This window comes from Leptosomus discolor, chromosome 10 (assembly GCF_034619465.1).
Source record: "Leptosomus discolor isolate bLepDis1 chromosome 10, bLepDis1.hap2, whole genome shotgun sequence".
NCBI lineage: Eukaryota > Metazoa > Chordata > Aves > Leptosomiformes > Leptosomidae > Leptosomus > Leptosomus discolor.
In genome coordinates, this window is record NC_141400.1 from 8,781,728 (window position 1) to 8,808,898 (window position 27,171).

General features: G+C 42.9%; 1 protein-coding gene across 2 annotated transcripts; it reads right to left on the minus strand.

Annotated features, from left to right (window-relative positions):
• Positions 1-2,728: 2,728 nt before the first annotated feature.
• PTTG1 (PTTG1 regulator of sister chromatid separation, securin) lies at positions 2,729-27,011 on the minus strand. Of its 2 annotated transcripts, XM_086471038.1 has the most exons (6): positions 26,913-27,011; positions 26,423-26,601; positions 25,422-25,515; positions 24,376-24,525; positions 23,881-23,995; positions 2,729-2,755 (listed from the first exon to the last, which is right to left on the minus strand). In XM_086471038.1, exons 1-5 carry the CDS (start codon positions 26,992-26,994, stop codon positions 23,916-23,918), a joined length of 585 nt encoding a protein of 194 aa, XP_086327164.1. In that variant the 5' UTR covers positions 26,995-27,011; the 3' UTR covers positions 2,729-2,755; positions 23,881-23,915. The 2 variants fall into 2 exon arrangements, with proteins under 2 accessions (XP_086327164.1, XP_009945021.2); XM_009946719.2 differs by lacking the exon at positions 2,729-2,755 and having other exon boundaries at positions 23,839-23,995.
• Positions 27,012-27,171: the final 160 nt, after the last annotated feature.

The window sequence follows — 27,171 nt, forward strand, 5'->3', positions numbered from 1 at the left end:
ACCGATGGGGAACTTGAAATAAAATATGAATATGGTCACATTTCATTAGGAGCATAATGTATCTTCTTCACCCTTATTTAGGTAAATACATTTTCCCCACAGCTAGTGGAAAAATACATCTCTCACAGCTACACTGACATCTGGTTAGTTGAAACAAGAGGGCAAAACCGAAGATGAAGTCATTTTAAAAATCTTGAGCTTAAAAAAAAAGGAAAACTCACAGCCGGAAAGGACCACAGTGACACCAGAGGCAGCCATATGCTCGAGCTCAGCAGAAGCTTTCGGGTTAAAACCGGCCCGCTGTGTCGCAGGGCGTGAGAGCTGAGTGTTTCAGAAGCGGGGCCGTGGGCTGCATGCTCTGCAGAGCAGCGGGTATTTTGCTTGCTGGGCAGATCTCATTCATCCCCTGTGACTGCACTGCCAGGTGCAGCTGCAGACCGGCCTCACACCCGCCTGCGTGTATGCTGGGCGGGCACTGGTCAGTGAGAAACTTCTGCTCAGCGTGGTGAACCCAGATCTCAACACTTAAAACCCAGACCATCAACCCTTAAAACTCCTCCCTGATGTTTCTGGTCTTCTCCATCTAAAAATTCCCCATTTCTTTGACTTTCCCTTTTTCCCCGCATTTCTTTAACTTTCCCGCAGAGGAAAAGTCCCCATGTGCTGGGCTGGCTGCTTGCCCTGACGCCGTCTGTCCCCACTCAGCCCAGGGCAGGCAGCCTCCCTTGCTCTCCACAGTAATTCGAATTTCTTCCCTGACTCCCTGCTCTATAGGAGCTGCATGGTGTACTGGGCTCTGGGGAACCTGCCCTGTCCTCACTCGGGGTTACAGCACACCAAAAACAACCAAGCCCTTTCTACACTGCCCAGGTCTTCTTCCATCACGCCTACCAAGAGCAGAGCAGCTCTACTCACAAATTAAGGATCAACAAGAAAGTCTTGACTCTGTGGCTTAGGTACAAGGCAAACGCTGCCCATATCTTAACCCAACTTAAATATTGTTACTCCCTTTCAGTAACACTAATGTGCACGTTTACAGGCAAAGAGTGTTCATGTGCAGAGAAGCTCTTAATCTTCCGTTGCTCTATAAAGATCATGTTCACCACTGAAACACCCAAGATCAAAGTTTCAGGGCAGGCTTCAAGAAAAAGCACACCTAAGCTTTACTCTTGAGCTAAACTCTGCCAGTATCAAACAGTTCACATCAGACATAGGTACATTGGTGCTAAACACACCCTGCTCCAAGATTACATCCCGGGTTCTCACCACATCAGTGAAGACCATCAGCAATGTCAGATAAGGAACTGCCTGTAGGCATTCCTTCTGAAACCTTCAAGGTGATAAATGCATCAGGTCCATAAAGACTTCAGCCCAGCAACTACAGAGGCACTTTCATTGTTGCCCCACCAAAAAAAGGAAAAAAAAAAGTTTTTAAAAAAATCTGGAATGGTTAATTTGTATTTAAAGAAAAATTTCACATCTCGTGATGAAACAGTATTAGCCCAAGCACATATTTTGGGCTTGGCAGAAGCAAGTGCATTTGTTCCCAATATGCTTTCTGAAGCTCCCGGTTATTTCCTGGATGCATTTTTAATTTCAAGCAGTAGTTACATTTCTACTGCCAACGTCTATGTCACAAATAACAAACATTCAATTTCCTCTCCTGTAGAATTATTCCACCCTGCTTATCTGGAGGTTCAATTCTGTTGTCTCCATTTTAATCACATTTTCCAACAACAGAGTACTTTGTGCAACAGACCATTTTCCTTCATGAAAGATAAAAATTATTGCATATTCCATTTCATTTTTCGACTGACTGATGGTTTTTGCATTTTTTCACTAATTTAAAGAAAAAATACATGGCAAAATACATGCCAGGCATAAACCAGTAAGAAAAACACATTTACACCTAGTTGGCCATCTATATACATCGCAGCTGGTTAAAACAGTAACATGGAAAAGTGTATAATAAAAAGTTATTTCATATTTTTAAAAAGTTCTGGCCATCAGCAATAATAATAAAGTCTTCTAATACTGCATATTATTTTTAGTAATCTCTATAGCATATACTTACAGTATAGTTACAACATAGCATAGTTTCAGTTATACTCACAGTAAGCCATAATAGGCCACAGCCCTGAAGTCAATTTCAGCAAGACTTTTTTACTGAAAAATACAAACATTTATGGGCTCCATAATTTTTTTAATATATATTCTCAGATGACAGGACAAAACACAGTGTAGAGGAACGTAAACAGTCTAAAACACATATTTTGCACATTGGCACAACTGCAGTAACAGCTGTATTAACAGTGCCCAGATGCAAGAAACAGGAGGGATAGCTGGAAAGCAAATTTTCAGCATGCTAATAAGGGTAATGAGAACTGAGCAGTTAAAAGCCCTCACAAGTTGTGAAACTCCATCTCTATCTATTCTTTAGAATTTCAGCAATAAATTTTTACTCTAAACAAACTAGAAGTTTCATACCAGCTGGCTATCATGAGGACAGAGGAAAAGGCCTACCTCTCCGAATGCAGAGCTGTCTCCAAACCCAGTAATCCTCCCGCCCTTAGTCGGGATGTCTGATCACCATACCCACAGCAGATGCTGGAGGTGACACACGTGCTGTCTCCCAGCCCAAGGAAAGGCAGGCAGGGTGGTAAGATGAACCATTCGTCTGAATCAAGTCCTGACAGACATAGTGGAACAGAGTGAGCTCAAAAGGACTGGTCAATCCATACGTTTCAGACGTAATCTAAACACTCAAAAGTACAGACAGAGGGGAAAAAAGTAAACAGGAGAGATTAGATGACCATTTCTTGCTCCCTTCCAATTTCCACAATTATAATAATTCAAAAGAACTGGCAATGTTTCAACTGCTGAAAGTACACAGATATTTACAATATTTGTCACTGCATAACTACTATACTATACATTACTAACCTAAAAAAGGTTAGGCTCTGTATAAGATGTTAAAAGCAAACAGGCAAACATCAATCAATCACCTTTTTGTAACCCTCCCATTATTTAAAAAAGGAAGGTGACGATCACCCAGCAAGGACTTTATTTGGAAAAATACATTCTGAAAAATAACTGTAATGTTAGTAATCCATTAGAAGCCAGAGATTTTTTCTTTAACAGGTTTAATATATAAATACTTGAAATATAAAAGACTACTGTATCTATATTTTATAACTAGACTGCAGTTATTGAAATTATTTTTTTATTAATAACAAACAAACTTTCAATACATACATAGTCTGTTTCAATTCACTGAAATAAGCCAGTGTAATACTAGAATAATGAAACAGCTGAAGTACTGTGATAACTGGCATATTTAATTCCGACAAAGGTACATGACAGTTAATAAAATAGTCTGAGAGCATTGAATTGTGACCCGGTTAAGGCACCCTAACCCCTGCAAGCTATTTATATACCACTACTCAACCTGTGGGCTGTGGACCGCTGCTGTCAGACACCAGAAACTGGTCCACAAGCGATCTCATTGAGAAGATGAAAAAACGCACATCTATCCCCACACTGTTGGCAGCGACGCAGGAGCGCTGGCAGACGGAGTTGGGAGCCAGTTTCTGGATGCTGCCAAGGACTGCCTGCAGGTGCAGACGGCTCCTTTTTGAGCATGTGAAATGGTCCAAGATTTTTGTTTCAAAGGGGCTCCATTAGAAAAGGCTGAGAACTGCTGAACACAGCCAGCCTGGAGGGACCTGACACTGACTTTCTCTGGGATACGCTTCCCTCCTAGTCAGGATTTTAAATCTTGTTCCCCTTGAGCTCACTAGACCTGATTTTAAAGAAAATAAGTTTAGGTGCTATTTAGATTCAACATAATCACATCTAGAATATTTAGTCAAGTATGTTGACTAAAACTAATGGTTACAGTGACATATTTGATGCATGCACAGACTTTTAACTTAAAATCACTGGAGTTGCCAGTATGGACTTGGATTTCCAGTATCCGCTAAAGGATTAAATGCAGCTTTGAATGAATGTTTTGAGGCTTCTCCTTAATGAATCCCCTCAGGAAGGTCACAGGTAGTTACTGCCATATTTGAAACCTCTGTCTTGCAAAAGAGTCCCCATTGCAACCTCAAGCCCTTGTCCTGCCATCATGGCAATCCTCAAACCCCAGCTCGCCCCGGGAGCTCCGGGCCCTGCTTATCCAGCAACAAAACTGTTTTAAGCACCTGTGAAGTTTTGTCTCCGAAGCAAATCGAGATGGAGTATAAATACTTGAAAAGCTGCAGAAGGGAGAGTAGCTGAAGCCTTGCTCACAAAATTAGGGAATTGGTGCCAAAATGGGACACAAATCTATTTCAATAATTAAAACTGTCTTTTCTCCTTTTTTAATTACGGGAAAAGATAGATAAGGTGTTTAATTTGACCAATAAAAAGACATAAAAGCATACATTTTTATCATCAAAACCCTCCCATTTTCATAACCATTCCTCACAAAGAAAGAATCTCAGCATTCTCCCAGAGGACCATGAAATGCAGCTGGTCCAAATAATGGTCTGCACCAAAGCTATGGCAATTAGCAATTTTTCATCCACTAGCCAAAAAGAAGAAAAATAAGGCAAAAAAACCCTGTCATTTGGCTGAACCTGGAATGATTTTTCAAAAATTATCTTCTGAAGACAACACACATTCATTTCAGGTACATTACAAGGTATTTTTTGGCCTAAAAAAATAAAAACTTGGGGTTTTTTTTACTATTATTGTTATCGCATTTAGAATTAGAGCAATTAAGAAAATGAAAATAGTATTTTTAAAGAAAAAATCAAGGTTTAATTCAAAAAAATGTTAAATATTTTTCCTTTTTGATTATTTACTGCATATTATTTGCTGCACTCAGCTGAGCTTTGTAAATAACTTCAGTTCATTCAAAACTGCATTTTTCGGCAAGGAAACAATTCAGAAAAAGAAAAGAGTAACTGTCTGTCTCTAATCAGGCTAATAGATGGAGGGATGGGAGCTGCCTTATCCCACAGACTCCAGAAACCCATCTCTGTACCGTTCTGACTCAACAGGGAATTTGTTGGAAATTCCACCACGGAAAACTGTGGCGTTTCCTCAATCCCTTTTTTCCACACTGTAAAAGAAACTTTTGGATGCCTAGTAAAGGATTGATGGGAAAGAAAACCAGGTATAGCCAGTCAAATCCCTCGACTGCAATCGAACATCGTTGACAGAGAGAGAGACAAAAATACATACATCAATTAACTCACATCCTCTCCCTGTTTAAATAGTTGTCATTCAGGCAGATTAAGATACAGATTTAAAAGAAAAAACCAAATACACGTATATCATAATGCAAGGAAAATATTAATGCACATTATGCTACCACCACCCCTCATTTCTGACTTGCCATTGGATTCAGAATAAAGTCATAACAGCACTGGAAGGACAATAGCAAAAAATTCCTGCCCAGTGAAGAGAAGCATCAGAAAATGTGCAGGTTCCCTGACACAACAGTATTGAAAAGTCATTCTAAATTTCTCATCACTTTAGTGTAAATATGACTCAAAATGACTTAAAACACTTGATCTTGATTCTGCTGCTGTTTACAAAACATAAATCTATCGAAGCTGACAGAATTACTCTGGTTTAAAGCTGGAGGAATTGAGGAAGAATTTGGCGTTTTGATTCAATCTTTAATGTGCAATTTACCTTTCACGTATACAAAGCATACTGGCACTCAGGCAGAAGATAAGCATGTAATAAATAAGCTTAAATTTTTTTTCAGCTCTTACTCACAGTGGAATCCCAAAATTCATTTTATTTTATCTTTTTCCCACTCTTCAGCTTTTTCTCTTTCATTTTCCTTCCTCCTCTTCAATCCCCACAGGTTTGCATTTCTCATTTTCTATTTTACATCACTCCGCTTTGTTCTCTACAATGGAAAGACAGACAGGCAGGCAGGCAGAAAGGCAGACAGACAGACAACAGGGAGAGAGATACAGCCAGTCCAAGGTAACAATCTCAGACACCCACATTCTGGAGGATCTGTTTCTCTCTGAAAACATTTTAACTTTATAGAGGGAAGGGAATCAAGGCTCATTTGCATATGGGTTCATTCCATCTATTCAGCTCACATGTTTACAGCTCTGGAAAGTCCCTTTCTGATTCCCTGGTTGATAAAGAGCCCAGGAAGGTAACAACAGCAGGGAGAGGTGAGAACTGTTTTGCTGACCTTGCAAGCGGGGCTGAAATGAAGCTCTCCATTCACCTTGCTCGGAGGACCCAACTGGGAGGTTTGGGCGCTTTTTATCCTTTAGATTTCAAGGCCCAGACCATGCATGTAGAGCTAAAGACTCAAGGCAGAGAAACCCCCACTCTTGCACAGGAGGAAGCTCTGGTCAGGCGCTCAATACTTCAGCTTCCTGTCTGTACACTCCGCGGTCTAATCTGGGGAAATCCTGAAAACATTATCAGATGCCTGATAAGCTCTTTAGCTTTCAAGTACATAGTGATTCAGTTTCGGTCAAAACCTCATTTGAATACAGTTTTAAAATCTAAATAAAAAGCGAGACCCTAATGGAGAAGAGATTGGACTTGTATTTTAACATCACTGGTATCCAAAGTAATGTGACTGATGGTTAAAACCGGCATAAACAAATCTACTTTTCCATACCTCTATCAAGATGCTCAGTGGGTGTAACTCAAGCTTATTAAAAAGGAGTGGAATTATGTGTCTGGTTAATTAAATGTCTTTATTTATCCACAAACAAATAATGCAGCAGAAGCAGCAGCACAGATTTCTTACTCCATCCCAACGTTTTTCACCTTTGACTGTTTCTGAGAGACAGGGATTGCTTGAAACTCTGGTGCCCACTCATCCCACAGGCTTCTCTGGTAAAACTGGCAAGTGTGGCAATCCTTGTTTTGTTCAATGTAGACACTTGTTTACCAGGCATTAGACAGATGTTTCCAAACCCATTTCACAGCTACTCATCACAGGCTAATAGCAGGTTCTACTCTGATCTGTGGATTTAGCCCTGGAAGAGTAAATCTCCACCACCACAGTCTGAACCCCCAACATTTTCCAGTTCAGGTGGGTGCTGAATCAGGATTCACCCACAGGAAATCACTCCCACGCCATCGGTCTCCATCTCAGTCAGGCCAGCGAGCTCTTCTAGGATACATTCCAGGAGGTTGTCCTTCACACACAACATCTGATCTTGAGGAGAAACTGACTCTTTCTACAAGTCTAGAAGCAACAAGGAACATTTTCCCAGGTGTTGTAGGTCTGCAAGCAGCCAGGGCTTAATCTGCTTTCCAACCCCAGAGCATAAAACAAATCAAAAGCTTTTCAGGAGAGCTCTGATTTCTGCTGCACTCACCCTAAGGTGAGTTTTCACCCTGTTTTCACCCTGCACTCACTCACAGAAACAAGCTCATGTATGGATCAATTGCTTTGTAGAAGAGGAAAATTGGGAAGATATTTATTGTTAATAATGACATTCCTCCGAGTCAGTACAAAGGCTCAGGTTGTCCATACTCAGGCCAAAAGTACGTACCATCTTTTGTTTCATCCCAAAATCCGGTTTACAGATCTCCAACTAGGCTAACATAGAAGATAGATTTCACAAGAGCAGAGGTTTCAGATGTAAAACCACTCACCATTTTGATACCTATGGTAAAATATATAACAACACTAATTAACACTGGAAGGCAGATCCATTGACACTGAGTCCAGATCCAGATGAGAAATAATCCCAAAGTTTTGAAAGCATCTGGAACTGGGATTTTGCTTTTCAGCAGCATGAAAGACCTAGTGTTGGCTAATAAAAATACCATGTCTGAGCTCTCAGGTGCTGCCCTGGGTCAAGTTTGGGCATGGAGAAGCAAAGGCCCTAGTAGGACTTATCAATAAGGATACTTAAATGATTTGCATGAGTCATTGCACAGGAGGAGAGGAACACGCGTATTTCAGGCTGGGATTCAGCTGCATTTGCAGTGCTCACTGGTACAACGTTCAAAATGCATCCTTGCTCTAGCCCCAGGTTTAAAAACCTCTTTGTAAAAGACACTGAACTAAATTATTCTGTTCCCTGTTGACCAGCACATCCTTGCTGGTTCTTAAAGTAAAGATTATTCAAGTTTCCTGGGTCCCAAAAGGTAGGTTTCATTATGTGCATGTGTCAAAGCTGGATAACCTAAAGCAGAAAGCAGCTAAATGGGAGCCAAATCCCATGGTGAGAGAATCACATTCCTCAGTCCTCAGCTCATCTTCCAAGCAAAAGCAGAAAAGTGACCAGTAAAGCCTAAATATTTATACAGGCCTTTAGAAAGGAAAGATGACAGGACAGGTTCTCCACTTTGTTTTGTGAAACAAAGGCACAGACTAAAGGGGGGAAAGAAAGGAAAGCTTGTGCACAGCAACTGATAAGGGAAGAGACAGAAAATAATACACTGTGCACTGCTCTTGACAGCTTACATCAGTCAGGATCGTTATTATCACCTTAGCATCTAATCTGGAAAATTTTGACTAGCTGAATGTGTTTTTTGACAGGAAGTCTAGATCTTACCCTAATTCAGTGCTGGAATTTCTTAAGGCAATATTATGTTAGGCCAAACAAGGTAACACTACAGCCCCGAGTGCAGCACTATCAGAAAGACAACGTGTGGTCATGCAGTTCTTTAGAAAGGCATTAAATCACAGCCCAGGTGCCGGTATCATCACCCCCAGGTGGTTCCACCTTCTGTGCTTTATTTTTTGCTGCTCACTGTATTCTGTATAAATGTAAAGGGCTGATTTCCTTCTTTCACTGGGGAGGAAGGGAGGATCTCTCCCAAACTAGTTAGAATCTTTACAGCAGTATACATGCAGGCATCAGAGACAAATCGGACCCTAAATATAAAAAATATTTCACAAAAATATAACCTTCAGAAATCAAGGTAGACATATAGTCATTTCTTGCATGATTTCATAAATCTTCCATCCCTGCTTATAGTATTTCTTTGGGACAGACAGTGAGATAATACTGTGAGTTATGAATTCCAAGAGGAGATGGAGCTTGGTCCCATTGAAAACTATGGGAAAATCCACACTACTTCTGAAGAAAAGGGAATTTCTCCCTCAATACGGTTAAAAGGAAATTTTCACCTGGTTTCTCTTGACAGATGAGTTCCGTGGGTCTTTTTCTATGATATACAGCCTTACACAAATATATATATTATTTTTTACTTTTGTGCATCTAGTTGTCAGGTTCCTTTAGGCTGAATTGACTTACAAATTTTATGAGCTCTCCCACTGATTTCTGTCTCATTGCTTTAATAGCCAATACAACTGATTCAAAAGAGATTGGAATGACAAATAAACCTAGGAAACACTTCATAAATCATGCACCTTTCACAGACCACTTTGCACATTTACAAAGGCTATTGTCGTATCACAAGCCAGGTAGGATTTGATTAGCAAATTTTTATTTTGTACTGTGATGGGCATATAAATTAGGACACAGTGCTCCCACCCCTTATGCAAGCAGTGAAGAGCTATGTCAGGCATGCTTGGGTAGCAGAGTAGAGAGGGGATGGCATAAACAGCCCTTCTGCTTACTCCTGATGACCTGTGTAGCCTTCAGAAGCCACAGAGCTCCGCTGGTGGCCAGGGCTCACAAAAGAGGGAGGAACATGCCAAGACAGGAGAGCTGCCGCTACCCTCCATGACACGTTTTTCTAAACTGGGAAGTGTTCCCAGTAGGAAATGCCTGCAGAGATTCATACAGAGGCATTAACCTCCCCCCAGAATCTGTTTGTGTACGTGAGTGCATGTACGTGCACATATTTCTTATCCTAAAGGAAGCATTTTGTTCCATAGTGGCACAGAGAGCTTGGATGTTACCAGAATGGCCCACAATCCCTGCAGCTTTGCTAAGGGTCCTCCCAACAGCCAGATTATCTGTCCTAGATAACTCCTGCTAGAGTTATTCTACTCAGGTTTATCATTCTCTTAATTATCTTGCTGTGACTGGCTTTAACACCTGTGAAAGCAAGACTGTGAGAGCCGGCACAACACGGTGAGACCCCACTACAGCGCACCCACAGATCTGTTGCCGCACCTCAATCCTGGCCTGCAGCACCTCTGCTGCCTCTCTCCTGCCTGAGAGCTGCTGCTCCTGATAAGCCCTGGGCTTGCGTGCACCCTGCGCTTGTGCCAAATGGCTCTCACCAAGATGAACGCAACATTTCAACAGGTAAAAAAAAAAAAAAAAAAATATATCTACTGCTGCCCCACCAGCCAACTTGAGTGAAAAGAAATGATGCAAAGTAGTATCAGGCAGCATCGTACGATTTCTGTAACAAGCCTCATAGATGGCTTCACTAGATGCTTTGCAGTCAGAAGTTAAAGAAAACAGGAAGGTTTCAAATGAGTTACAGAGGCAGGAAGTGAGTCAGCCCTGAGCAGGGGGGACAGCAAACAGCAACCCCTTCCACTGCCGACAGCCAGCATGGGACACAGACCCGGACGTCCAGAACCAGAGTGAATGAACCTGAGAGCACAGAGCACCAGCAGGCCAGGAACAGAGAGGAAAAGGCACCCTTCTTCACCAACCACAGCTCAAAGGAGGAAAGACTTTCTCCATGCAGAGGGCTGTCTTCTACCAGTTTTCCTTCTGCTTGTAGAAGCAGCCTCACCACCAAGCCACCAGCTCGTCCCCTCCCTGCCCAGGCACTCCAAAGCCTCCTGCGCAGTTCTGCTCAGGTGGAGCTGCTGAGAAGAGTCCTCCAGAATAACTCAGCTGAGACTGGGATTTCACGTCCCCTTGAGCATCTTGAAATTTGAACACTAGCTTCTCACGCGCTCAGATGAGTACTGCGCTATTGGAAATAGAAACACCAACACCTCCTCCTCCGTTGCCATCCTACTCTGCCCACACACACATGAGAAGAAATTGCTCTGAAAACACTGTCACATCAGCCTCCACAGAACAAGTAGGCCAAGGAACATCTTAGCAGGGCTTAGGCATAAACAAGACTCTAGCTGCTTGCCTAGAAACAGATGCTTATCTGAGAATTCATCTGGAGTAAACAGAAGAGCCATAAGCCATCAGTGCTACTGCAGCTCAGCAGCATTAAGGCAGGAGTTCTGAGGATCTGCATTATGGGGAGACATATAAAAAGAGGACCAGGTCCTTTTGTCGGTGTGCCTCCAAGGCACAAAATTTACATCTAAAAATAGAACCTGAGTTTTGAAGTCACACAGAGAGCTTTGAAATTTATGCTCTAGATATTTGACAGTATTGCACATCACACAAAAACATTGCATTCCCAGTTGCAGTACCAGGAAATAACAGTCAGCCCTTATGCCTGGACAGTCACAGAAGCACCAAGATGGTAAACTGGCAGCAAATTCCCACCAACTTTTGCAGGCTCCTAAACAGGGCAAAATAATTAAAGAATTAGCTGTTCCACAGGCAGTGCACCAGGTTCCTAATAACGTTTGTCTCTGTTGCAAGCATACTGTTGAAGCTATTAGAAGGACAAATCATTTTTTGTTCTCTGTTATTAATCAGAAAAATAGGATGGTAGTTCCAACTGACAAAAAAAAAAAGCGCTGGAGAAGGACAGGCAGAACTGAGTTCCAGCACTAGAAAAGGCCCTTGCCCCTTGCTTCTTCTGAGAATACTCTTCTATAAAGCCGCAAACCACTGTGGCAAAAGACTTAAGAGTCACAGCATGGTCACATACACCAGGTTGGGGAACAAGGACACAACAGAAGTAGAATATGAGCTTCCTTGAGGCAATTAGATTTCAATGCAAAGCATTTCCAAATCCTTCCTATTTTGAAAAGAAACTCAGAATAAGGCGTGGGAAGATGGCCACAGAAGAATAAAACACTTCAGAGGAAGGTTTACTAACACTGAAAGAAGCTGTTGAAAAAAAAGCTGAGGCAAGACCGGGTAGAAGGTGAAAAGCAAAATCCAGCACCTGGTTGCAACTTGCAAGTTTTGAACATCTTCCAGTGGAATAATTATTCTTAGAAAAGCGCTGTGCTGTTGGAATCAATTTCCCACAAGAATGTTTCCATTTTGATTTTGATTTTTTTCTCTCACACATGCTTTCATAGGTCAGCATGCTTCTGGAACCAAGGAACACTGCATTTACAAAATGAAGTTTCACTCCTAAATTTTACAGATTAAGATTTTGTAAGTCAACTTTGAAATTAGAAATCTTGGTTTCATAAGAATGGGACACTTCAATAAAAGAATTTATAAGCTTCACAAAATCCAGGAAATTAAACATAATAGGCTCTACTCCAAGCAAAGGATCATGCAGCTGTTAAAACAGCTCCTAAGGGTTGTGTATTTTTTAAGAAGGAAGATGATGGCCAAGGACTAGTCAATAGCTAAACACCCTTAGGAAGAAAACTGTATGGACAAAGCTTTCAAGCTGAAAAGGGGTTCAGAGCAAAGGAACTGTCACTCAATTGTTTGCTGCTGGATATGTTTAGATGAACAGAACTGGGTACATTCCCTGAAAATAAACAGAATCCATCAGACACAACCACAACTTAATTCTCCTGCCTAGAGTTTCTACAAGCAGTGGGTACAGAGAACCCCAATTCTGGCTAATCAGATTTTTAAAAAGAGGTTGCTACCATGCTGAGCGAAATGCAAAACCCCCTGAACTAATAAATCCCAGCAGCACATTGTATTTGACTAAGGAACAAGATGATAGGTTAACTAAACATGATGTTAGTTTATTGATTCCTGAAGCTGGAATGGTTTTGCTTACCTGGCTTATAGAAAACTGAAGCTAAACAATAACTGATTCAAGCTTGGTTTTCTTGGGTTTTTTTCCCCCCCACAGAATCACAGAATGTTAGGGGTTGGAAAGGACCTCGAAAGATCATCCTCCTGCCAGAGCAGTACCACCTAGAGCAGATCACACAGGAACTTGTCCAGGCAGGTTTTGAATGTCTCCAGAAAAGGAGACTCCACAAGTTCTCTGGGCAGCCTGTGCCAGTGCTCTGTTATCCTCATAGGGAAAAAGTTTTTCCTTATGTTAATGTGGAACCTCCTGTGCTGCAGCTTGCACCCATTGCCCCTTGTCCTATCGCTGGCCATCACCAAGAAGAGCCCGGCTCCATCCTCCTGACACTCGCCCTTTACGTATTTACAAACACTAATGAGGTTACCCCTTGGTCTCCTCTTCTCCAAGCTAAAGAGACCCAGCTCCCTCAGCCTTTCATCATGAGGGAGATGTTCCACCCCCTTTATCATCTTTGTGGCTCTGCGCTGGGCTCTTTCCTTCTTGGACTGAGGGCCCAGAACTGGACACACTATTCTGGATGCGGTCTCACCAGGGGAGGAGAGGGGGAGGAGAACCTCTCTCGACCTACTGACCTAGCCCTTCTAATACACCCCAGGATGCCATTGGCCTTCTTGGCTGCAAGGGCACATTGCTGGCTCATGGTCATCCTGCTGTCCACCAGGACCCCCAGGTCCCTTTCCCCTATGCTACTCCCTTACAGCTCAGTCCCCAGCCTATACTGGTACATGGGGATGTTCTTTCCAAGATGCAAGAGACTACACTTGCCCTTGTTATATTTCATTACATTTCTCCCCACCCAGCTCTCCAGCCTGTCCAGGTCTCCCTGTATGGCAGCACAGCCTTCTGGTGTGTCAGCCACTCCTCCCAGTTTCATATCATCAGCAAACTTGCTGACAGCGCACTCTATTCTCACTCAAAAACTAAGTCATAGAGATTTTGCAGAAGCTGCACTGGAACAACAGTCAAAGAAAATATTCCTGTTGAGGACACAGTTCTGCTGAAAGCTGATATCCCCTGATGGGGACATCCCAGCACAGAGAGTGTTTGTGCCTGCTGCAATCTGCTGTGTGCCACAGCCTGTTTCCCTCAAGCCAGGTGATTCACCAGTGCCTGGAGCAGCTGTTTTACCAGTGCTGCTCTTCATACCCCAGCAGGGACCTATTCACCACACGGGCTTCTCACATCTGCCCAAGCTGCTTCAGGAGGAAGGCTGGCCATGTTATTCACCCCATAGGCTATAGAACTGTGTATTGCTCTGGAAAGCAAGCAGTCAAGGGCCTGCAGGGCCCCATGGCTGGGATTTCCCTGCAACAGTCCCAGGGACATCCCTCGCTGCAGGAAGAGGCACACGTTGGCTTTCTGTCTCTGTGGATAGCCGAGAGTTTACCAGAGAAGGAAGAACAGGATGACTTGCACTTCATGTCCCCAGGAACTCTGCTCGCTCTCCCCTGTGCCACTGCTGAGGCACAGCTCATCTTCTCCCCATCTTCTGAGGCACAGGCTCACACTGCAGCTGGAAAAAAACACTGTAGGGAACGTGAACGTTTCCAGGGATTTTTGCTTAAACCCACTAATACCCAGTATCCCAGCTGGCTATTTACACAAAATTAACAGCAGCGTCTTGCTTGGATGTCAGGAGAAGGTTGAGCAACAGCAGTGCAGAGAAGAAAAGTGGCAGAGAAATATTAAAAGCCACTCTCCATTGCTGCACAGCAATCTCACTGTCACAGTTGACAAGAAAATACATTCGGTTTTGGAAGAAAGAGTCAACCTCTGCCCTCTGGGAGAACAGCGGTCTGTAATTTAGGATCAAGGAGAATTCTCCTTCTCATTGGGATCTGTGTCACACGCACAGACTGCTGTGGCCACAGACAGGCACGGCACCGGGAAGTCAGGGAAGGCCCGCTCGGTGCTGGGCCTGCACGGCTGCCGTCGAGCAGCCACATACGCAGAAACCATACAGCGGGGGCTCTGCCCCTGCCCCCTCAGCGCCGGTCCTGAGCTGCAGCTGCCCCTGCAGCCAGCCGGACTCAGGGAAAGCCTCTCTCCACACGCCCCTTCTCACCATTCGGCAATACAGGCTCCGTCCGGCGGCTCAGCCTACCGGCAGCGGCTGCCCAACAGCCCGAGCACCCTGGCTGCCAAAAGCCTTGTCCTCATCCTCCCCGCACCCGATTCTGCTGCCTGCTCACCCCCCAGGCTCGGTACAGGGGTGCCGCTTCCAATCCCCAGCTCCTTTAGCCCCCTTTACCCCTCCTCACACCAAGAGCTGTCAGCCATGTCCTTATCCCTCTCCCCTTTTCACAGCACCCACACTGAAGACCCCCAGATGCCATTACCGAGGTCTATGGATCCTTCCACAGCCGTCCTGCGTGATCATTCACAGCGATAATGCCCTCTCTTGCCAGTGAAATATGTTATCCTCAAGTAACCCAAATGGTGTCATCAGCCTTTTGTCCTCATCCTTCAAAGCTCCTGCCCTGGCTTTTCCATTTTTACTCAGGGGCTGGTTCTCCCATCTGTTGGAGACTTGTTTGAACGGCAAACACAGCAAGTTCAACACCTCGCCAGACAGCAAACACCTTGCCCTGTGACTCCTGTGTCGATGCATGCATTCATGACATCATAGGAATTATGAACAATTATCTTTGCAGTAAGATGTGTCCATATTTAAATTCATATTAGCTTCTGTATTCACCACTGAAGCCTGGACTTACACCACGCTGAGCTCATGATCACCACTGCAATAAAAAGGGCCCGGCTTTCCCACAAGCAGCAGCCTGGCGGGAAGGGTCTTGCCTCCAGAAAGGCAGCCTGGTCCTTCGTGCCACCACAGCAAATGGCTGCCCATACTGAAGGGATGAGGTCTGTCTCTCCTGTCAGCATCAGCAGCTCCCACCTGGTGGCTGTGGTGAGGACAGCCCAGTTCTCCCAGTCCCACCTTCCCAGTTCAGCCTCTTCGTAGGTATGCCGAGGGGCTGCCTGTGCCAGCTGTGACACAGCCCCTCGCCTTTAGCGTGGTGACATCCAGGTCTGCCTCCACTGCATGAAGTTCACCCCATGGGCTTTCCCACCACACATGCAGTACCAAACCTAAGAACATCAACTAGTTTTCAACCCACAAGGGAAAAAGGCACCAGGAAAATGGCAGTTCCCACCAGTACTGCTTAACTACACTCGTGCTGCAGAGGCTGTGCAGCAGTTTGGGTTTTGAGACATGCCAGTTTCACTATTTTGTGAACGAAAGGTCAGGATCAAAAGCAGGAGCCCCAAAGCAGCACTAGAGCACAAATCAGAATTCAAAATTTCACACAAGTGCAACACACCTCGCAGGTACCAACAATGCTGAGGCCGCAGTCCCAGAAGAAACACCCTGGAGATGGGTTGTGGCTGATGCAGCTACCCAGACCCACCACCACAGCTCCCTGGCTTCTCCCAGCTCCACATGCCATCAGGAAGACTCAGCCAGGAGCTGTGCTGAGGCAGGTTCTGCCCAGCCCACAGCATCTCCTCCAGAGAGCTGGCAGGGGCCATGCACCAACTGTGCTCTCCCCCAGCACTCACAGTTGCTGAGGGGCGAAAAGACCAGACAGTGCAGGCTCTGCAGCGAGGGAGAAGAGCCAGAGGACTATGATGGGCAAGCCATAAAGCTCAACAGGTCTAGAGCAAGGCAAAAAGGAGCTTAGATGTGTCCACATAAAAGCTGCAATTACCCACTCCTGACTGCAACACTTTAAATTCCTGACTGTTTCAATTCAGTGCTTTCTGAAAGCTTTGCTCACAGAAATTTTGTCTGAATTAGGAAAGAGCAGAAGATGCAGGATCTAGTCTCTAAGAAATACTGGAGTAGATCCCGCAGAGTTGAGGATGCACATGAAGGTAGGGCTCAGCCAAGGCTACAGTGCTGTAGAACCCTCGATTTATAGCATGCACCTCAAGGATTGATTTTAATTATACTAGTGTTTTACCTCTACACTGCTGGGCAAGGGAAATTAGGTCAAATTTACCTACAGTGCTGCCCCAACCATGCTTTTATTTTTTTCTGCAGGACCTTCGCTCAAGTTGGAAATGCACTCTTGACACAAAGAGAGACTGCCTGGTGGTCAGTTCCAAAAGACATTTTTATCAAGGAGGCTCAGGTTTAACTGTAAAAATAAAACCAAATGCATATACCTGAAGTCAAACAAAATGCCCAAATGTAAGAGGTTCTTTCCTGAATGTTTAAATAGCTCAAAAACCAGCTGTTCATCAGGGATTTTCTCCAGGAGCTGGCTTCCTGAGGAAAGTATTCAACCCCAAAATACCACAGCTGTGAGCGAAAGCACAAGTGCCATCTAAACTGGGCACTGCTGCCAGAACATGCCTCAATGGTAAGGCAAGGTAAAAAGTTTTTTTCCCAGGTCAGAAATCAGTGTTTTCTGGGACACTGTTGGCTGTTTTAAGATTTATGAAGTTTACTGTGCTGGCTTTAGCTGGGGAGAATTAGTTTTCTTCACAGTAGCTAGATGGGGTTATGTTTTGGGTTTGTGCTGAAAACAGTGTTGATAATTCTGGGATGTTTTTCTTACTGATGAGCAGTGCTTACTCAGAGTCAAGGACTTTTCTGCTTCTTACACCACCCCACCACCAACAGGGAGTGAGCAAGCAGCTGTGTGGCACTTCTGCCAGCTGGGGTTAAACCATAACAGTCCTTTTTGGCACCCAGTGTGGGGCTCAAAGGGTTCAAGATAATGACAGATTTGACTGGAACGTGCTAGATCAAGTTTATAGCTGTTATTGCTGTTTAGCTATTAATCAGCAGGCTCCAGTGCTTGCCATGGGGCTTGCTTGCCTTATTGTACATTAGATTCTAGTCCTCGTTAGTGGCTGCTTTCTGCTTTCACTGCTTGTTCTACTGCTTATCGCACTCTGCTGTGCCTGGGAACACTTTGATAACAGCAATGGCAATGCGCCTGGGCTGGCAGATGGCCAGGGCATCGCTGCCCTTTCTGTACCGCTGTACTGGACAGGCTGGAACCCCAGTGTGAAATTGAGGCAAAGGGACTGTGACCTGTGGATGAGTCCACATGGGAGCAGGACAGCCCAAAGCATCTGTGGCCATGAATAAGTCCACATCACAGAAGGTACATCGAAGCATCTGTGGCCATGGTTATGTCTGTGCCACAGCAGGTACACCTCTGAAGGGATTGTGGCCCAAGGATAAGTCCATGCTGCAGCAGGTACACCTTGAAGCATCTGTGGCTGTGAATGAGGTCATGCTAGAGCACCTCAAAGCATGGTAGACCCCTGGAGGAACTGCGGCCATGGGTAAGACCATGTTGGCAGAGGTGTACTTACCTACTCCGGCTGTAGGTAAGACCGCACTGGAGATAGAAATTGAATTTAAGATACAAGGAAAGTGTCACCAAAAAGGATATGTCTCCACACACGTCTATCACCTTGCATCATTCTGGCTATTCTCTCAATCTTCAGTATCCCACACAAAAAGCTTTCCTCCCCCCTTCAAATCCCTTTGTGCATAGCTACACCAACCATTACACCATCTCCAAGGAATCTGCTTTAAGTAACTGAAAAATGATATGCAAAAAAGAATCTTGATCAGCAAAACAGTGTCTCCATCTTACTTAAGGTCCTCAACTCTTAAGTTTTGCATCTCAGTGATATCCTTGCAGACTGGATCTTAGATGTTTTTTCAGTGTCATGTAAATCATTGTTATTTGTCATAATGATCAAAGTCTGATCTTGTTCCTGGTTTAGACTTTTCCAAAGTTAGTATTTGGGATGGGTTCAGGTCAGTTCAGACTGATATCAAGCACATAAAGGACATACCTGACATATACCCTTACGCAAAGAATTCAGATCTGCAAGAAAAATACTGACTCAGCAGTTTTCAAAGCAAATACATGTATTCTAGATTCCAAGCTCTCCCCTCTTCCAGTCTTTACATGTTCTCCCTATGCATAATCATCTCAGTTTTATCCCTTGATTAATAGAAAAGGGAATAACTTCTACTGGAGCCTGTAGCAATACTCTTAAACTGGCTGTGTGATAGAGGGATTACAAGATGCTTTTACCCATTGGCTACGTATTTTGAGCACAAATGCTCAAAGCCCAGCCTGAGCCACTCAAGACCAACATCTAGACCCAGAAGTATACCTTCAGCTCCATGAACCTCCCTCCACCTTCATTAACTGGGTGATATTAGCCCACCTCTTAGAAAAGCACACAACACCCACCCCAGTAAGTTGCTTGTACACTCCTTTTCCATCCTGGCATTCTTTGTAATCTGACTGCAAGAAAATACACATTAGGGCCATTTTATAACTTTTCCCTCTAATTTTGTAGATCACTCAAGCACAATGGGCCCACCACGCTTTTAACTTCTCCCAGTCTGCAGTTAGAGGTAAATTTATCAATTATGCTTTTCTTGCATGCTTTGCAAAGTTATGTGCAAAAAGACATGCTTGCAGTCAGATCCCTAACAACCAGTTACTAAACATATGTTGTGTATATAAATTGTATATAAACCTCATTAGACATGTTGATCTGATCCACACCTGTGTCTGAGAACAGTGAGTACTACTTTGGGGACAGTTAGAGGGACATTATTGTATTTCTATACAGTACTTCACTAACACTAATAAAACTACAGTGAAACTAAGAGTTACAAGATTCACGGCTTTGCTAACCCTAGAGAGACCAATTGCCTCCAGGCTTCTAATTTCTGTTCTTTTTAAACAAAAGATAAAAATGCCCTTGGCTGATATACTATTCCCTGTAGTCACAGGGTAAAGGCACACTGAATTCCTTAGCTCTGACTCTTATCCTCCATTTCACATTAATGAAGCAATGAAACCCATTACGGACGCCTGCACTGTGCATGATGTACCAAAGGCAAACATCATCACACCACAGCTGTCAGGCTGCAGGAGTGAGAAGCTGTAATACATGCTGTTACCATGGTGCCACCCGCTGCCAGAACATTACAAATAGGATGAATTATCTGATGCTCACTGAAGTAATTTTACTCAGCCTGCTAAGAGATTATTTTTCTATGAATCTCCAAGTCCTCCTTACAGAAATTCAGGTAAGGATTTAAAGTGACTCTCACAGCCAGAAGGCTGTCAAAGAAGATGCTTTACAGAGTGATAACCAACTAAAAAGCTACTTGCTCTGTGTACTTGGTTACAATCCAGGTTTCCCAATCACAGTACACTGTTACACTGGCCTATTAAGGCTCATTCGATCTGAGAACAAGCCACCAACCAAGCAAGTATTTGTTTTCATTGCAGCCATGCATTTAAAACCCCAAATATCTCAGATCTTTGCAGGAAGCGTAAACTGATGAAACAAATAAACCAAAACACTACAAGTGGTTTTAAACAGGACTGCTGTTGTGCAGGGTAGTGCTCAGACACCATTTTGAACTCTAGTCGCATCTATTCCTGACAACACACCAACAGAAAATAAAGCTTAAGTACAAAAGATGCATATGTCATATCAACATTAAAACAGCTAAGGAAGTTGATTTTTTTCAGTCACCCATAGAAGTCAGTGTTAATGCCTAACTGAAATGGCACGAACCAGTGCAAAATTCCCAGCGACAAGGCTCCCCATGTCTCAGGAAGGCAGCACTATGAAGGGCTGACACCACCTAGTTCTGCAGCTCAGAGGCTAAGAGTTTACATTTCCTAAATAGGAGGCTATGCTTTTGTGACTGTGCTCTCCTTGAGTCACTGCAGGCAGGAAGCTCAATCCACAGATTGAATCTCATCACAGCTTTGTTCTCTTGCAAGTCACAGGAACATGCAAATGTATGTTTAACCCCAGCTAGCTGACTGAAAAGTACATGAAATGGGGAAAAAAGCCAGCTGAAACAAATGGATCCTTCTGGTGAATGTTTACAAAATAAAGCTTTGTAAAAACAAACTTGGACCTGCATTAACCAGAAAGTCCAATGAGAACAAGAAGCCCCAGATAAGATGCACTAGTGTAGGAAACAAATATTCCCAGTCACCTAAAATTTGGTGCTGAGAGTTAACATCTAACCAAAATCTAAGTTAACTTCATTCATCTGCTATAGAGACTTCTTAACTATAGGTTTTATCATGACTGTGTCTGAAATTGGACATCAGCATTTAATTTGATCTTTTAAACCAAAAGGATCATTGCCAACATTTTAAAAAGCTAATCAATCTTTAAACACCAAGTATTTATACTACCACTACAGCTAATTAAGAAAACTGATTTTTGCATTACATTGCTGAACACAGGTTTATATTCCATATACAGGATTCCTAGCAACACTCCTGTTCTGGCTCAGAGATGGGCTGTATGATGAAACATACCTTTTGACCTCAACTATTTACAGATAAAATCCCAAAAGCCTTGTTTGCCTCTTGCTCAGGCCTAACTTTAACTGGTTTGTGTTGCTTGCCAGCAGCTATAAAAGACAGTATTTATAGAAAGTCATATGAAACACCCAAAACCTACAGAAAACATTCCTCTGCACCTAAAACACCTTTTCATAATTTTACAGAAAAAAAGAGAGGGGCTGAGTGATGGAAAGGACAAAACTTGGGACTGTTTCTTTTCCCTAGACTTTGAAAGGATTTAATAATTTAAGTAAAGTAAGATTACATTAGTGTGAAATCATTGTTTATTCTAGCATTACCTTATGTTCTACACTGCAGCAGCACTCATTCTTACGCTGACAAACCAGCAGTATTTGTAAGTGTGACTCACACTGTACTTTCTGCACACCTATTCCATTGCCCCCACAAGTAATGAGTTTTTGGACTTCAAGATTAAAGTCTATCAGTTCTAAGAGGCCCACCCGAATCATTTTATTATCACCTTTACAACATTACACAAGTGCTTATCCATTTTGGTATGAAAGTGTACAACTAGCAAGAATGTTTTAAGTGTTTTAACATGTGCACTTGTATATACATGTGTGGACATGGCACAAAAAGCTTATTTCTGGAAGTTTGAATAATAGAGCTAGGTGCTTGATAACAATGACTTTCTTAAATCAATAAAAAATAAATTTTTACCATGATAAACTTCCATAACAAAGCACTAGTGTCTCTCTCCAGACAAGATGTCTATTTGCACATACAAAAAGTTACAACCTACGTTTGTGTTGATAAGTGCCACATCCTTAGCGTATCTCATACCATGTTATCTGGTGTTTCACATGCCAACGGCTGTGCAGCTGCATAACAAGCAGCCACGGGATGGCACTGTGTAACCAGTTTCAGTGCCCTAGCAACAGGCATTTTTCTGTAAAGTCAGGCTTGGACTGTTTTCTCCCAGCTTGTTTGAACAGGTAAAGACAAAGTCAAAGGAAGATGCATTTTGTCACTTTAGTTTATAGTTACTACAGCATAACTCCTGGGGCTGGTAGACTATACCTATCAAACTTCAATCTCAGCTGAGACAGCCAAGTTATTTCAGAACCAAAAAATTAAAGTGCAATTAATTGATCAGCCAAAACATGAAGTCTCTATATAGAATTTACTTAATCATATCTTTTCCTGTGTAGTTTGGTATTCCTCTGAATTCTTTGCAGTTTCAAACCAAAGACAATAAACAAAACAAAGACCAGCTATTGTGCTATTCATTACAATTTAACACTTTGGCTGATACCCTGACAAGTTTGAGGAAGAAACAGAACAAGTGACTCCTTTTGCATCATCAGTTGTCTAATAATTCAGAAACAGCAACAGCAAATTTCTAGCCCTAACAGATTGAAGGTCAGAATTCACAAAAGGCCCATCTACTTCCTGATGAACAAAAAGCATTAGGGAAGCAAATCATGTCTTGAAGCATCCAAAACCAGGAAGCAGTGAGAACTAGTATTCTCTGCTCTGCCTGTTACCCTTTTCAGCCTAAAAGGAGCCATTCATTACTTATGTCATCACAGCAGGGCAAATACATTCCCTTCAGCACCTGTGAACCAGATAGCCTATTGGAAAACACAAGGGCTCCTTCACCACCTGCATTTTTAGGTTTCCTGGAAACAAGAGCATGAGAGGAGGATGGTTACACATTATTCACCTTTCATCTTCACATGCAGTTGGGTTGCAGCCATGGTACGCCTCCAAGCAGCACAACTGTGGGATGCAGCACTGACCCACACCAAATTAACCCCATTCCTTAGCTAGAGCATTTCCATCTTTTAGTCAACTTGCAATCATTAAAGCAGGGGAAAAGCTGCTTTGGCCACTGTTTGCTGTTACAGTGCCACAGCGCACTAACAGTAAATCTGACACGACAATTCCAGAACTCAGGTGCATCATGAAAGAACAGAAAAGCCGTCTACCTCAGCAGCTGAGCAGAATAGTCACAGCACTGTGGTTCATGTTAAGGATGAGCCAAAAGCTACAACAGCCTGACCCGCCACCAGTCCAACCAGATCCGAGTACCACCCAGCAAATGTAAAAGCAGTTTAACTTAAGTGAAGGGTGACCACCTCTACAACTGACTTATCTTACATGATGAAGAACTGGAGTTGAGGCCATTACAATGCAAGGGAAAAGATTGAACCTGTGTGCTTAGAATTTGGATAGGGTTCCACCAGCCTTTCCTCACAGAGGACAGACAATACCCAGCAGTGAGAGCCACATAACACAGTGACAATGAAAAGCAGTCTACAGCTGCAGAAGAACCCAACATATACCATCTTAGACAACCATTGTGAAGAGTAAACAAGTTCAAGAAAAGAAAAAATATCAGAAGAGTACTATCTCTAGTACACCATTTACACTAGATACATGGATTAGTTTTAAACTCTTGCATGTTTAACAGATAAAGGATAGTTATGTAAACAGTGAGGTCAGAAGGGCCCCTTAACCTATCATGACTACAAAGTCTAACCAGCAGGTACTAACTCCTAGATACAGCTCACAGTGTGTCTAGTCTTGCTTACAGGCTTACACAGGCTCTGTTTTAATTGCTTGTCACATAGTAAAATAGTGCTTTGAAAAGAAGGCTATCTATATCTTGGGTCTACTGAAAAGAGAGAAAAATCCAGTATTATACAGGTTAGATTAGCCTTTATTAAAATACAGAACCTACATTAAGTTTGAACTCAATGGAAGCTTCAGAACATATTAATAGTCATCATTCAGAGGTGGCATGTCAATGATCTCATCCAGGGTAGCAAGAAAATCAGCAGCTGATTGTAGCAAATCTGAAAGTTAGAAGTAGAGCAAATCAGTTTCTCACGAAACCCACAATAATTCATGCTCCCGAACTTAAGCTCCCAGTGAACTAGCATAAGCCTTTTCAATGACTAAGAATGACTAAGGGAAATACTGTTTGATTGCACAAGCCAATTCCACCTAACTGATCAGTTAGCAACGCACTGCAAGGAATTGCTCAGCAACACCACTTTTGAGACCACAACCTGTACCAGCTAAATTCAGATTGACTATACACCAGCTTTTGATACTAGTGTGCTACTCGCAGTTAGGACAGCAGTGGCAGTTCACTACTGCAGCCAGATAGCTTCCCTCTCAAACCACTGATGAGCATTGTATGTACCAAAACTCATGCTAAGTCTCCACTTACCAGACTCCCACAAAATCTCTTCAGTCTTCACAGGTGAAGGAACCATGTTCACACATCTGTCACATGTCCTTTCAAATATCACGAGGGGAACACCACACAGGTTGATATTGCTTACTTTGTGCTCTTCAGGAAGATCAAAACTCTCAAAGTCTGTTTGAGAAAGACACACTGCAGTTCAGTAACAGTGTACAGTAGCAGTAGCCTGGGAAGATACAAATTCTCCTAGATTAAATGAAGTGGGAGGAGGTACAAAACACAATCCAACAGTCCCTGCCTTATGGGGTGTTAACTCGCAGTTACATCTTAATTGTCTATGAAATCCCATACACTAACACTTATCGAAAGACTAGACTGCATAACAGAATCATTCATAGAATCGTTAGGTTGGAAGAGACCTCTGAGATCATCTGCTAATAACATAACTGCTGATGTAAAGCAGGAGCTTTTAGTAATTTCTTTCCAATCACTAAGTCAACTTCATCAAGCAGACCATATGTTTCACCAACACTGAAGTAGTCTTCAGTATACTAGTTTTTGCACACGTACTTCCCCGTGAACTGGATGGTTTAAGGACACACTTTGAAGGACTGAGATAGCACAGCCCATTGTAGATATTCTAAGAACAGCTTTAGAAGTCCCACCTTCAACTATTACATCCTACAGCAGTAGGAATCTCCTCAATTACCAATTACCACCTTGGCATCCACTCTTGTGAGGTCTACTTTTCAGTACTCCTTAAGTATTCCTTTGAATATCTGTCTACCCATTGCTATGAATTAAGAGGCTATAGCAAGGTTATTTGGAACTAGTTTCCTGCCACCATAATGACTCAGACCACTACATACGCGGAGCACAACTATCACAGAAATACTTAAACAAGAATGAGATGTTATTTCAGAAGTAGTGAGCAGCCTTAAATATAAGAAAGGACTCTTGAGAAATGCAATGCTAGCTTGTTTGCCACAATAGCTCAGCCAAAGTCTTACAATGTCAATACTCACGAAAGCTTGATTCTTCATTTTAATAATTACACCAATAGTTCTTACCCCAAGGATCAAAAGGAAACATGTTTTCTATTTCCGGCCAGTCATCTTCAGCCACTGCATCACAGCTTTCTAACCCAGCAGTTTTTTCAGTGGTCTTAAAGAGAAAGTCACATTGAGCTACTGTAGTTCCCCATTGTAGTCACTTTCCTGTGCTATACAGGTCTAGACCAGAATGCCTACCATACAGTCCCCAGTTACACGTAAAGTATAATACCTTCAGCACAAATGAGCTGGAGACAGGCAAATACTTCAGTTGGGTTTATGTAGTGCAGTACTATATACGGTGGCAACAAGTCACAGCACTAGAATGTTTATGCTTATAATATTAAAATCCTGATACTTAACATGCAAACAAGACATTAACTCAGACTATTTTCTTTGGAGACACATCTTTGCCATTAGGTCCCCGCCAAGCTGCTGTTCTCCTTGTGCCTCCACAGGTGTACTGGTTTTAGCTAGGAGAGAGTTATTTTTCTTCCTAGCAGTTGATATGATACCACATTTTGGATTCATGATGTAAACAGTGTTGATAACATACGGCTGTTTCGCTGTCACTGAGCAGTGCTTATACAGCATCAAGGCCTTTTCGGCTTCTCACTACCAGACCAGGGAGCAGGCTGGGGGTGCACAAGAACTTGGGAGGGGGCACAGCCAGGACAGCCAAGCCCAGCTGACCAAAGGGATACTCCATACCATATGATATGCTCCGCAATGGAAACCGGTGAGGAAGTTCGCCCAGGCTGCCACTGCTCAGGGACTGGCAAGGCATCAGTCAGCTGGTCATGAGAAATGGGTTTTGTTTTTCTTTGAGATTTAATTATTAAATTGTCTTACTCTCAACCCATGAGTATTTTCCACTTTTACCCATCCAGTTCTCTCCCCCATCCCACTGAAAGGGAGTGAGCAACCAGCTGTGTGGTGCTTAGCCACCTGCCAGGGTTAAGCCATAACAGTAAGTAAACAATGCATATATTTCCCCCCCAGAAGTACGCTGTACTCACTGTGCTTGCAGCGCAAGGCTGACTTTTCTGTCTTACCTTCTCGAGCTTGCTCGTGACTCCTTCAGTTCTGTTCACATTTCCAAGAGCCTTTCTGACAGAGTGAGAAGTGGCTGGAGATGTACCAATTGTTTTTTTGGGAAGTGGAGTGTTAACTTGGGTTCTTTCAGATAAGACTTTTGCTTGAGAGAGTAGGGAAGAAAAAAATCCAAACTTTAGCACCACATCAACCCTAAAATTTGCTTCAGTAAGCGCATGTGCTAGGAAACTAGTTGCCACAAAAATCATTGTTCACCATTTATAACCATATATGCCTCAAAACAAAAAGCACAGAGTTATTTTCATTTTTATAGTAATTGATGAGCTTAGCAGAATTGGTTAGGTAAGCAGATATAAGAACAGAAAAGTTTTTCACTGTTTAAACAGTGAAAAACAACATGTGATTTTTGCACTTCACTTGATCCCCTGCTGGCTTAGGGCAGCATATACTCACAAGATCCTGATGGGAATCTTAGCTGATTCTTAGTGGCACCAACTTCACCATTCTCCTTATCAAGAAGGATTAGCGTTGCCATCTTCAGGTTGATGACACCACTCTAGGAAGTCCATACAAAAAGAGGAAATCTTTCCTGTCATTTCTTTCACCACAACACACTTTTTAAACAAACCATATTAAAGACAACTAGCTGCCATGTGCTGGTCCCCAGAGGAGAGGTAACAAACCCATACTGCACACCATTTTGTAGTAGTTT

Bases quoted from the DNA above. Each gene is read 5' to 3' on its own strand.
- PTTG1 (XM_086471038.1), bottom strand. From the start codon at position 26,994: ATGGCAACGCTAATCCTTCTTGATAAGGAGAATGGTGAAGTTGGTGCC. The intron at 25,516-26,422 runs GTGAGTACAGCG...TTTCTCTTTAAG, and splicing joins AGCCTTGCGCTGCAAGCACA to ACCACTGAAAAAACTGCTGG. The intron at 23,996-24,375 runs GTAAGTGGAGAC...TCTAACTTTCAG, and splicing joins AGAGATTTTGTGGGAGTCTG to ATTTGCTACAATCAGCTGCT.